Below are 12573 nucleotides of genomic sequence, written 5' to 3' on the forward strand. Positions count from 1 at the left end.
GAGGCGGCGCTCTGACTATACGCCAAGAATGAGTAGAGAAGTGCCATGCGTGATGTGCAATTGAATTGGTTTGATTCGCAAAATAGGTAGGAAACCAAATTCTCTGATTTTTGCTAGAGAGAATAAAGTGATGTAATTTAACTTCAATTTAATTCATTCTATATTAATAATGTTATTTAATGAACTAAATAATACGGGAAAAATTTATTCCACTTCATTGTGACCTAACATGCCAAAATAAACCAGAAAAAAACTAGAACGACGTGACAACAATAACAGTTACATAATCAGCTTTAAAATTTATTGCTTTAAAATTTATTGGCTTCGCCTTCTCTAGCGTTTTATATCTGATTTCTGTAACCAGTGTCTCTCATCTTAAACCTTGCCTTTGACCACAATATGGCGTCACTCGTTTTTGCAAGTGGCCCAATGCTCACGGCCTATAGTGGTCGGCACGGACTCTCGTTTTTGAGAAAATGGAGCGTGTAGACCATTTTACCGATTCTTGTTGGTTGTGCAGAATCCGTGCCCTAGACGTGCAGAATTTGGAGAAAGAGAAAGCCTCATCCCCTCTCTTTAAATATTTTCATATCGGTGCAAGCTGCCCTAGCTCTGGGATTCGACATTTCTAGGGAAGATTAGTCCGTCCCCGGTAAGCTTATATGTTTCTTGGCCTGTTCTTCTCCTTTCTTCCTTCTCTGCGTTATTTTTTTTTATTTCTCTTTTTCCTTCGTTTTCTGACTTCGACTTTAACCTTTGGTTTGAATTACGTCTCGAAATTAAAATACTCTTTTATCATATGCGTTCGGGAGTGATTGATTTTAAAATAATTCAGCTCTTGGTTGTCTCTGTTATCTTAGATAATTCTTTTCAACCTATATGGCTTTTGCGTTTTACTTGCAAATTGCAGCCCCTTGAACAGATGTATTCGTATTCTTTCTTAACTACTGATCCTTCTCTCTGTTTTCTATTTAATATTTGTTGTCGGGACAGTCCTTCAGAAAATTTCTGACATGCGTCGTAAATATAAATGTATCTAACACAACTGCCAAGATTTGAAAAGATGGAAAGTATTGTTTTAGTTGATGCTGAACTAACTTTATAGAAAACCAGGGTACTATTAAATAACTTTTTTGTTTTGGAGAAGGTTGAATTGTATTTACGTCCAGTTTTTTGCCATAGTGACATGATCTTTTCCTTCATAAGTTTGCATAAGTTTCGCTGATGTATTTTTGCCATGTACTAATTGTTAACTAAAATGCTTTCTCTGAGACTGAAAAACAGGCAGCTGTAAAGATGGGTATTCTGACTTGCAATGCATGCAATACAGAGTTCTCACATGAAACTGAGCAGAAGCTCCATTACAGATCTGATTGGCACCGCTACAATCTCAAAAGAAAGGTTGGTCATCTTTTCACTCTTCAATGAATAAAGTGTTTTTTTTCTTTTGGGTGAAGGTTTGAAGGGGAGGTGGGAGGGCCATTGACTCTGTTTGCAAGAACTTTCTCGTTAGTCTCTAGTTATGTGGTAAATTTGCTGTTTTTTTCTTAATCATCAATGTTTTTATTTGTTACTTTTTTACTTAATTTATCCATATGAAGTGAGCATGGATTCATTTTTATGTATTATCCAAAAGTTCTTGGCTTATAGCTTAAGTTATTCTTTAGATAGCAACTTTTTATGTGGCAAAATAAACTCTGTACTCGGAAAGTAACAAGGTCAACTTTTCTTAGTTTTTCCCTTTGCAACCTTCAATCTATCTAAACTATTTACCATGTCTTTTTCATAAATCATTGTAACTGTACACCTAAATTCACTTATTTGTGTTTCTCATCGTCCTCTGATCTTTCTTTTCAGGTTGCTGGAGTTCCAGGGGTTACTGAATCATTATTCATAGCTAGGGAATCCGCAATAGCTGAACAAAAAAGCAAGGAAAGTGAGACACCCATGTTATATGAATGTTCACTCTGTAAAAAGGGTTATAGGAGTTCTAAGGCTCATGAACAGCATCTCCAATCACGTTCACATGCTACTATGGCATGTCAAGGTCAACAGCTTGATTCTCAAGCCACTGTCATCAAGCCACTTCTGAAGCGAAAGCCAAGTTCTTTAAGAAAGCGTCCCGTTCCAAAAGCAGACGAGACTGATGAGAGTGAAGATGAATGGATGGAGGTTGATCCCGATGAGGAACTTATTGATGCTGCCACAGATTCTGTTATGTCTATGAAGGTGAATGAAATTGCATCTAGCTCTGGAATGGAAGTCGATGCTGGTAGTGATGAAGAAGGCTTGGATCCCTCATGCTGCTTTATGTGCGATGTAAAACATAAGAACATTGAGAGCTGTATGATTCACATGCACAAGCATCACGGGTTTTTTATCCCAGATATCGAATATTTGAAGGATCCTGCGGGTTTCCTCACTTATGTGGGTTTTAAGGTGTGTCATGATCTTATATTTATGTTATGATGAACACATATAAATGTTGAACCTAACCTTTTAATATTCTGTTTTTATTTACTTCTTAGGTCAAAAAGGATTTCTTGTGTCTCTACTGCAATGATAGATGTCATACATTTAGCAGCTTAGAAGCAGTGAGAAAGCATATGATGGCAAAAGGCCATTGTAAAGTACGTTATGGTGATGGAGGTGATGATGAGGAAGCAGAATTGGAAGATTTTTATGATTATAGCAGCAGGTTTGTTGTCATCTATTCTTTTATGTATTGCCTGTGACATTGAATTAATGTCGCTTGATTAGGACTCAATTACTGATCTTTGACTACTATTTTTTTTACATGTTAACGATGAGGGTTGGTTCTTGTTTATTCTGAACTAGGATAACATGATGGTTATATGTATTATTTCCTTAAGACCATGCCTCTATGTGCTGCTGATATTTGTGGTCATAGTTGGAAAATAACTCAAAAGATGGTTTGTAGGAACGCATGTTTAGGATTGGTATATTAGAGTTGTTTTATGTGACTTACAATTGGAAATCCTGTTTGCAGCTATGTGGATGAAGATGGTAAACAGCTGGTGGCTGCTGATGATTCAACGAATACTGTTGAACTCGGTGGTGGATCTGAGCTTATAATAACAAAAAGAACTGATAGCGGCGTTAGTAGTAGAACTCTTGGTTCTCGTGAATATCTACGTTACTATCGGCAGAAACCCCGTCCATCTCCAGAAAAAGACATGGCTCTGGCTATTTCATTAGCATCAAGGTATAATTTCTATCTTAAGTTTTAATGCGTACTAAATTTTAGTTATTCAAGCATAAGGGGATCTATTATTTAATTCGTCATGAAGATTAAATTTAAATAACTAGCAGGGTCTGTGATATGGAAATTGGTTCTGACATAGGTTCTGAAATTGTAACAACTTCAGTCCTAACACTATGAAAGAAAAATGTATCTGAAGCACTAAAGCTTCAGTGACTTTTACTATTCAAACTCAATAGTAGTGGAAACATGAGCCTTTTACAAAGAAACTAGTATCAAGGCTAAAATGCTGTTGGTATAGGGATGTTATTTTCTTAGTCTCTCACTAGAAGCTGCTCAATAGAAAGTTCTTGTGTACCTCTCTACTGTTCACATTTGAATTTCAGAACATATTGAAAACTAAAATGCCTAATTCAGTCCCACCGGGCATTTTGTAGTGTGAGGATCTGGGTTGAAGTTCTTCCTGGGAACAAGGATTAGCGTGTCTGTGATAACCATTCAAAAATATAATACATTAAAATAGCTTTGAGGAGAGATTATAAATTTATTGTGATGAAAACAAAGACTAATTTTATTTGTTTTATTCTCTGAATAGCAACTGCACTTGGAAGGTCAAGAAATGTTACCATTGAGCCAAAAAACGTGATAATATATAGACCCTGTTCTCTATAGTCAGTACTCACCCCAAAAGTTGCATAAAAAAGCCTTCCGCCCAAAAGGCAACTGCTGCTTCAGCAAAATTGTGTTTGCATTCATATCCATTAGTTGGACCTTAAAAAAAACTAAGCTGCGATTTTACTTCAATCGTCTTTGATGAATTATGTTTTTCCTTTGTGAATACGCCAAACTCTTTGAAAGATTGTTGAGTGGCATGGCATAAAAAAAGAGCATCATGACACGAGTAGTCTGGACTTGAATGTTTGGATTGTGCTAGCGTCCAGATGGCTGACTTGCATCCTAGGAAGTAAGGATACAAAAATATATGAACCTAATCATATTATTTTTTGCATAGCTATTCTTTACGTAAAAAGTAGTGTAGAAGCGTGTACTGATGATAGTGGCCTTGGAATTTGTAGGTACCGAAGATTGGGTTTGGCAACAGTGCAATCAAAAGAGCAGATTGTGAGGATGAAAGTTTTGAAAGAAATGAACGGATCAGGTGTGGAGCTGATGCGCACAAAAATTGGGATGAAGAGCAATGTGATAAGAAATCTCCCTAAGAATGTCCCATATTGAGTGAAAATCTTCATCTCATGATCGAATATCATCAATAGAAAGATGTATTTGCGATGATGAAACTTGGGGTTTCAAAATAATCATTGATCATTATGGTCGTTCATCCTACCTGTTATTAATCCATTATGAGATGTTTCTTCGTAGTAGAAATGATACGATCTACAACAAGAGTAGAGATTTTGAAGCCATGAACAGCTTAGCTGCAGTTCTTCTTTAGACCCAGAACCAACAGAAGACAATAATAAATAGACTTCGAAATGTTTTTGTCTAAATTTACACGATTGAGCAATGAGATACTTACTACTTGAGTCTCCGGCTTTCCAGATTTTAGTCTTTCAGGGTTTTGAATGTTGTCAGATGGAATCTGATTTTGATTTGTAGGTTTTGCTTCCATGGTTCCAAAAACGGAAAAAGGAGACCAAAACACAGCCCCCTTGGACGTCTCGTTTGACCCCTCCGTTGGACTTATCGACAGCCCTCTCGCAGCCGGTCACGATTTGTGGTCAAAATATTTGGTCAGACTTCAACTTTCCCAATCATCTTTTTTTAGCGAGGAGACTTATGCTGGACCCACTATTTATACGTGCCCCTAACGGCACGTACTATCCTTCGGTCCGTTTATGCGGCTTCATGTGGCCCCCCTATTTAGATGATACAGGTGTTCGCTTTTAAAAGGGTAAGTGGATGAGGACCATGGGGGCCTTCAGATTGAAAGTAGCGTGGAGCAATCCACCAATTGAAGTACTCGTGCGGAAGCTACCGTGGGGCCAAGACTTGGAGAGGACCCGACAAAAGGCGGGCTGACGTCGTCGACTGCTTAAAGTTCTTGCAACTTTACCTGAATCTGACGGCCAGGATGTAGCCATCCTTTCACTCGTGACGACTCTGATGGGCGATATATTCACTGAATAAGCCGTCAGTCGCCGCAGATAAAATTGGTCGATCGGGTACTGCTGCGCCAGAGCTCTCTGAGTTTCAGAGAATTCCCCGTCACTCGAATTGTCCGAGCTGTTGAGCTGCTTTTGTGAGAGGTATGCGAGGGGTAGTTTGGAATTTATTTTTGTTTTAAAAAATTAATTTGGTTGGTTTTGTGAAAGTTCTAGATCTTTGAAAGAATTCTGTGTTCATCTGTTGTTGTTTTTTTGTCTGAAAGGGTTTTCATTTGGGGAAAGCTCGGTTGCCTATTGTCAGATCTGGGATCCTCGGCTGCAGAGACGGGCAAGTGTTTAACAGTGGATAGTAACAATGATGAGAGAAAAACGAGGCCTAGATTCCGCCGATCTCGATGATGTGCAGCCGGAGGCAAAGAAACCGAAAGTTCCTGCTCTTGCTAGGTGGGTGCTGGAAGCGTTACATGTGTGTGTACTTGATAGTTTTCTTTTATCCATGTTTCAGGTCTTAGAAACATTTTTCCATGTATTTCTTAAACCTTGGTTGAAAATGCTCTGTATCGAAAAGATTCAAGGAAGTTGCACGGTGGCTACTCAGTATTTGATATACACCCTGGCTGCTTTGGTTTTATTTGCATTCTCGCTTCTCTTTTATATATGGGAAAGAGGACAGTGTTTCTTCTCACTAAAAACTTCATTGTAGATCTGTTGTAGTTGGTATTGTCAAATTTACTTAATGCAAGGAGACAATTAACCTGAAAATCCTTACAAGAATGGTGATAAGTAGATTTAGTTTTGAATCGAATAAAAAGTTATAAGAAAGGAAACTGATATTTTTTTCTTTATTAGGCAAAATAGCAACATAGTGTAACACGAATGGAGAAAATAGCAGACTAGGATATGATAGATATTTGCTCAATGTCTTATAAATATATCTGGTTTAAATGTTTTCTTAAATTTCTCATTACTTTTACTTTGGATTTGTGTTAATGACGTCATCCCTTATCCTGATGAAGCAGTGGATTGTTTTACGCGTGATCTCTTATTAAAATCAATTAGTTTTAAGATAGTTTTATCCATTTGGAGGGGTGATCTGCAAATCACATCTGGGAATAAGGGAAGGCATGCATCTTTCAGGTATCGGTCACCCATTTCTCATATATGCACCAAAAAAATGGCCTTTGTAAGTAATTCTCAAGCTGAAATAAACAGAACACTTTTACTTTTTTATCAAGGAGTCTGACAACACTGGTAACGTTATGAGATGTTAATTTGATGAAGTCTATGTTTTAGCTGTTCGTTTGTTGGTCTGGATCTGTTCGTATTTCCAGAAAATGTCTATGGCAACTTTTATGGTGTTAGTTATCCAAAGACCTGGTATAGGAAAGAAAATGGTGGTTTTGAACTGGTAGCATCTGACATTATTGATGGGGCTTAGCTTAGGAGACTAGCTTAGGAGTGTATCTAAAACTGGACTCACTGGCATGATGAGTGTATTTTTCGTATTTTTATTTTTATTTTATTTTCTGTCTAAGATTATTTATATCATGTACACCATCTAGACTATCATCCTCTGCCCAATATGTTCTTAATTTGTTTTCAAGTTTTAATTTCATATACTTTCATCTAGATGCTTTTCACCAGCTTTAGGTATCAGATTAGATTTTTTTTTTTTTTTTTTTGTGAGTCTATTTCTTGTTTCAGAAGTGTGGTTTCCTTTCTTTGTTTCTTCCTTTTTTTTTTTTTTGTTGATGAATGAAAAGAGGATCCTACCAAATCTTTTTTTTTTTTAAAAAAAATTTGAGACCTTCTGAATTAGGTGTTTGTTTGAAATCCTTTGGCATCGCCTCTGTTTACACCTATCTTCTGTGGCCGTTTTCTACTTCCTTAATGATAAATTTATCAAGGTTGATTCATTATGTATTTCCTTGTTTTTTATCTTCATAGAGTGGTTCCAATGTTGTAGTAAAGTTATTTATGCAACTGTTTGGAGCAAATAATGTCATTCATAGTGAGTATGGCTATTCATAATTTTTTCCTCATCCTAGCTCTTCTTTACTAACTCTTAAGCTTTACAATTGATTTATGTTGGAAAATTTTTTATTGAAAGAGTGATGCTTTTTGCAGTGTAATTGTGGAAGCTCTGAAGGTGGATAGTCTACAGAAACTTTGCTCGTCCTTGGAGCCCATACTTCGGAGAGTGGTAAGATGAATGATCTGAAGTGGTTTAATTTAAATGTTTGTGTTAAAAAATTTTATATCTAGATATTTTTGAAAGCTATCCCTATCATCTTCTGGGGGTACTGAGTTGTGGTGCGTTCTTGAGGTGCTTTAGATGTTGAATATGCAATATGTTAAATTACACAGGGTATTTTAAGACAATTTTTAAGCATTTATCTTGCTTTTACACTCATGTGGTAGCTAGTAAGTAATCAGTGGTTTTTCTACTCTTAAAAAAGTTATATTTCTGAGATGAGCAATAAAATTATTGATGGACTTGAATTACATCGATGTTGCCATTCTCTTAATCCTTCATCATCCATTAGGGCTTCCTTATTTAAGGTAGTAGTTTCAAGGAGTTTGTGGTATCTTGTACCTGCTGCTTATAGGTTTTAGTTAGGAACTCTAGTCTTATTGAACTTCTATGGAAATTTCTTTAGGAGAAGGCTATGAAGAGCTTCCTTGCCCTGTACAACACATCTTTTCTTCTTATAGTCAACAAAATTATTTGGCCTTATCTTTGTTGCTAATCATCTTGAATGAATTTGAAAATCTTTTATAAGCTTAAATTAGAAATCTACCACAAATGGACCTGTAACTTGTTTCATTACAGTTCTTAGTGAAAATCCCCGTTCTATTGTCCCTAGCATTTCCTACAACTGTATGTTTTATGGTCCCTTATTTTTCCTTTTGTCTACTCCAATATCAAACTAAGTTTCTTCCCAACTAACATGGACAAGATCTTTCCAAACCACAAATGCATATGGGATTATTCTCCTACTATTAATTTTCTTATACTCAGACAACACATGTGGGATGTTGCATACAACTTCAACCTGAGAACAGTGAAATTTTTTGCCCACCGACATTGGTGAAGCTGAAATTTTTATATCACTAATTTTTGTTTTCTGTGGTTCATATTGGTGGTTATATGGTATCATGCATGTCTATGTTTGTGACCATTAGGAATTTGAACTATCATGATTCTTGTCTCAGCATTGTTGGGATCTACCACACAAATCCTGGTGTTTCACTCCTCTTTCTTTTGTTTGTTCCGTAGTTTCTATCCCTCTACTTTAGCAGGTTTGAAATTCACAGTGTATAATGATTGGCATAGTTGTGTGATTAAGTATGGATTGTTTTCGTGTCAATGAGTAATACGTAGAAGATGTTGTCTTTTGTTCCATATTGAAAAGAAGCCAACTTTTTTAAGCAAGTTGTTTCCTTGACTATCTTGTTTCAGATATAGTCATATCTGTTCAATCCATGTACTAATTTTTGTACTTTAACAGGTTAGTGAAGAGGTTGAGCGAGCCTTGGCAAAACTGGGTCCTGCTAAGCTCAGCGCAAGGTGTGTAATTGTAAAATTATTTGAAAATGAAAAGCCTTGTGAATATGTAAGCATTAACACACTCCCAATAGTATACTCAGGGATGGCGCAGGCCTTTGGCTTTATGCCCACAAGTGTGGGCCAGGGGTACTAATGTGGTTCATGGTTCATGCCTTGAGGAGGTTTTGCATGTAATCTGATTGTGTGTACTTCATTAGTCATTGAATTTTGCAATGCAAAATGTTTTATTTTTCTGTTAAATAAATTATCGTTGTTGTTGCAGTATTTCTTCCTGTCATAAGTTTGTGTGGGATACCATAGATGAAATAACTAATTACTTGAAACACAAAACAAAAGAAAGAAATCAATATTAGTTCTGAGCTACCTTACTTCTTCTGGGCTGAATTACTTCCTCTTGTATATTTTATATGTCAGAAACATAGGTCGTGACTTTGTTTTATTGTCAGTATGCCATTACGGAAGCTCTAACAGCTGCAGTCTCAAGAGTGGCCTTGTCTAATTATTTTAAGTCGATGTCCCGTCCCTGGGTAGTATTTAAGATTATTTTCTGGTATTGGGCCTGCATTATGGACCTAATTGCCACCTCTGAAGTCTCTTAATCGAAGTCCTTTACTTCGAAGGAGACTGCAATCAAGCCATAATTAATGGAAAAAAAAAGAAATTCAATCAGCTATTTTGTCATTTTTGCACTTTAATTATTTTAGCTGGTAGCAACTCTCATGTGTTACTAAAAGTAATTCTGTTAGAAGTTTAATTATTTCATGTGTTTGCACTCATGCTGATTCGTGCTGTTTGATTTCATCAGTTTGATAATCTTTTGATGTATTTGGGGATAGTGCAGGTCTTCACCAAAACGAATCGAAGGTCCAGATGGAAGAAACTTGCAGCTGCATTTCCGTTCTCGGTTATCTCTCCCGCTTTTCACTGGAGGAAAGGTTGAAGGGGAGCAGGGTGCAGCCATTCTTGTTGTCCTACTTGATGCAAACACGGATTGTGTTGTTACAACAGGACCAGAGTCATCGGCTAGACTAGATGTTGTTGTCCTTGAAGGTGACTTCAACAATGAAGATGATGATGACTGGACCCCTGAAGATTTTGAAAGTCATGTGGTGAAAGAACGAGAAGGGAGGAGACCACTTCTGACAGGGGACTTACTGGTGTCCTTGAAAGAAGGTGTAGGAACCCTTGGTGACCTGACATTTACTGACAATTCAAGTTGGATAAGGAGCAGGAAGTTTAGGCTAGGCCTGAAAGTTGCACCTGGCTGCTGTGACAACATTCGTGTTCGAGAGGCAAAAACTGATGCCTTTACTGTTAAGGATCATAGGGGCGAATGTATGGCTTGTTGAATCTACTCTTTTTTATTATTCTTCTAAGTTTCTTAGGATATACTTAAAAGTCCTTAATTGTTTGCAGTATACAAGAAACACTATCCACCTGCATTGAATGATGATGTCTGGAGATTGGAGAAGATAGGGAAAGATGGGTCTTTCCACAAAAGATTGAACAAGGCAGGAATCTACACAGTTGAAGATTTTCTTCGGTTTGTGGTTAGGGATCCTCAAAGATTGAGAAGTGTAAGCTAATTCTGTTGCTGATAGATTGAAATTTTTATTGTTTTCTCTTTAAGACTGCTCACGTAATTGTGGCTGTATCTATGACTTTTTAGGTCCTGGGGAGTGGAATGTCAAATAAGATGTGGGAGAGCCTTGTGGAGCATGCAAAGACTTGCGTGTTGAGTGGGAAGCATTATGTGTACTATCCTGATGATACTAGGAATGTTGGAGTTGTTTTTAATAACATTTATGAGTTGAGAGGCCTAATTGCAGGCGGTCAGTACTGTTCTGCTGAGACTCTTAATGATAGTCAGAAGGTGAGAAAACATGCAATCTGCTTGTATGTGCAAATTAGTAACATTGCTTTAGAAAATGAGAAGAACCTAAAAACAATTTTCTTTTTGGTTATCCTTATTGCTGTCAGGTCTCTGTGGACACACTGGTGAAGAAGGCGTATGACAACTGGATGCATGTTATTGAATATGATGGGAGGGCACTTTTGAACTTAAAACAGAGCAAAATGCATAGTACACGTCGTAATGACTCTTCTGTAGGCTCTTCTGAATATCTGTCTGTAGATCCACAAATGTCTTTACCACGATTGCCAGTTTCAATTCCTTCGGAGCCAGCTGCTGGAGATGCTGGGCTCACTGTTGGAGGTGAGACATGATACTTCTTTAACAGAGATGCTATTGTTGCATGCTTTTTTCTGCAAGGAAGACTGGAACAAGAGTGTTTTTTTATGGGTAGATAATCTGAACGTTTATTTTGGAAAAATAACCATACATAGTACATTGATTATTGCTTGCTTGCTTTCTTCAGGTAATTCTGTATCTCCTCTCTTTATTGAGAACTCGGGTACAAGATATCAAAATCCCCAGCATGTTCAGTATGAAGCCAATACGTGTACTCATGTTCAGTATGAAGCCAATACGTTTGTGCCTCAGAATGAGCTGATTACGTCTTCTCATCAAAACCAGATTGTGAGAAATGATAGTGTGGGTTTGGCACTGGGCCCACCACAGTCATCCAGCTTCAGTTTCCAGTCTATTGCCGGTACGTCTGGTCAGATATCATCAAATCTTAATTCTTATGATGATTGGTCCCACCAACGGGACAACAGAGGTGTAGAGGACTACTTCCCGGAGGAAGAGATCCGCATGAGAAGCCATGAGATGCTAGAGAATGAAGATATGCAGCACCTACTTCGCATTTTCAACATGGGTGGGACAGCTCCTGCTAATGTGCCTGACGATGGCTATCCATTTTCAACATACGCGCCAGCTCCATCTCCAAGCTTTTCTTTTGACGAAGATCGCAGCCGTTCATCTGGCAAAGCTGTAGTTGGGTGGCTCAAGCTGAAAGCTGCACTTAGATGGGGCATCTTTATCCGGAAAAGAGCAGCTGAGAGAAGGGCTCAGCTTGTTGAGTTAGATGATTAGCAGGTTGTAACCACATCATTACTCTCTAAATTCCTGGTGGGCCTCGCTTCATCTCTTCTGATGCTCATCAGAGGAAAAGTAGGTTGGTAATTATTGGGCTCAAAATTCCTCAGATCTATGTCAAGGGGCAGGCAGGGTTGCTAAGTCGAGACCAGTAGATGATGCTCGCCGATGATCATCGAGTTGTGTTGTACAATTCTCCCATTGTACAGTAAGCTTCGTTTCTTGTTAACTCTCCTTTGTTATTGTTGATTGGATGTCCTATTTTTAAGTTGCGTGATCAAGGAAGTTGCCCAAGTCGGGGGGCCGTTTTAATTACGATTCTTCCAAGGTGAAGGTGAATTTTTATCTATTTTAGAAATTTTTAGTGTGCACTCGAACATAATTACCTCTCTCTATTTTAGAAATTTTTAGTGTGCACTGAATTTTTATCTATTTCAAGTATTATCCAAACATTGTAAATGGTAGTTCATGAGAGGATCAACCAAATTGAATTTCCGACGGTATATTCAGGGACTTGTAAATACCCACCTCAGAAATTATCCAAAACGATGAGAATTTAGTATGAAGTTAATATTTACTTCCACTCTCATTTGGTCATCAAAGCTCATAATCTGGTCATGAGCTGAGTTGTAATTTGTAACGACGGCTAATC

General features: G+C 37.6%; 2 protein-coding genes across 2 annotated transcripts; both read left to right on the forward strand.

Moving 5' to 3' along the window:
* The first annotated feature begins 442 nt into the window (after window positions 1-442).
* LOC137950463 (cytoplasmic 60S subunit biogenesis factor REI1 homolog 1-like) lies at window positions 443-4562 on the forward strand. The gene is made up of 6 exons (XM_068796942.1): window positions 443-652; window positions 1285-1401; window positions 1858-2439; window positions 2529-2698; window positions 3011-3226; window positions 4300-4562. The coding sequence occupies exons 2-6, from the start codon at window positions 1297-1299 to the stop codon at window positions 4457-4459; spliced, it is 1233 nt and encodes a 410-aa protein (XP_068653043.1). The 5' UTR covers window positions 443-652; window positions 1285-1296; the 3' UTR covers window positions 4460-4562.
* Window positions 4563-5405: 843 nt separating this feature from the next.
* Window positions 5406-12292, forward strand: LOC137950005 (calmodulin-binding protein 60 D-like). Its single transcript, XM_068796333.1, has 9 exons — window positions 5406-5490; window positions 5613-5793; window positions 7477-7552; window positions 8862-8920; window positions 9762-10255; window positions 10337-10497; window positions 10590-10793; window positions 10901-11135; window positions 11299-12292. Exons 2-9 carry the CDS (start codon window positions 5705-5707, stop codon window positions 11916-11918), a joined length of 1938 nt encoding a protein of 645 aa, XP_068652434.1. The 5' UTR covers window positions 5406-5490; window positions 5613-5704; the 3' UTR covers window positions 11919-12292.
* The last annotated feature ends 281 nt before the right edge of the window (window positions 12293-12573 follow it).

Source organism: Aristolochia californica, unplaced genomic scaffold, assembly GCF_029961685.1.
Source record: "Aristolochia californica isolate CCGP_79_NKW_82.1479 unplaced genomic scaffold, dmAriCali1.0.hap1 SCAF_14, whole genome shotgun sequence".
Taxonomy (NCBI): domain Eukaryota; kingdom Viridiplantae; phylum Streptophyta; class Magnoliopsida; order Piperales; family Aristolochiaceae; genus Aristolochia; species Aristolochia californica.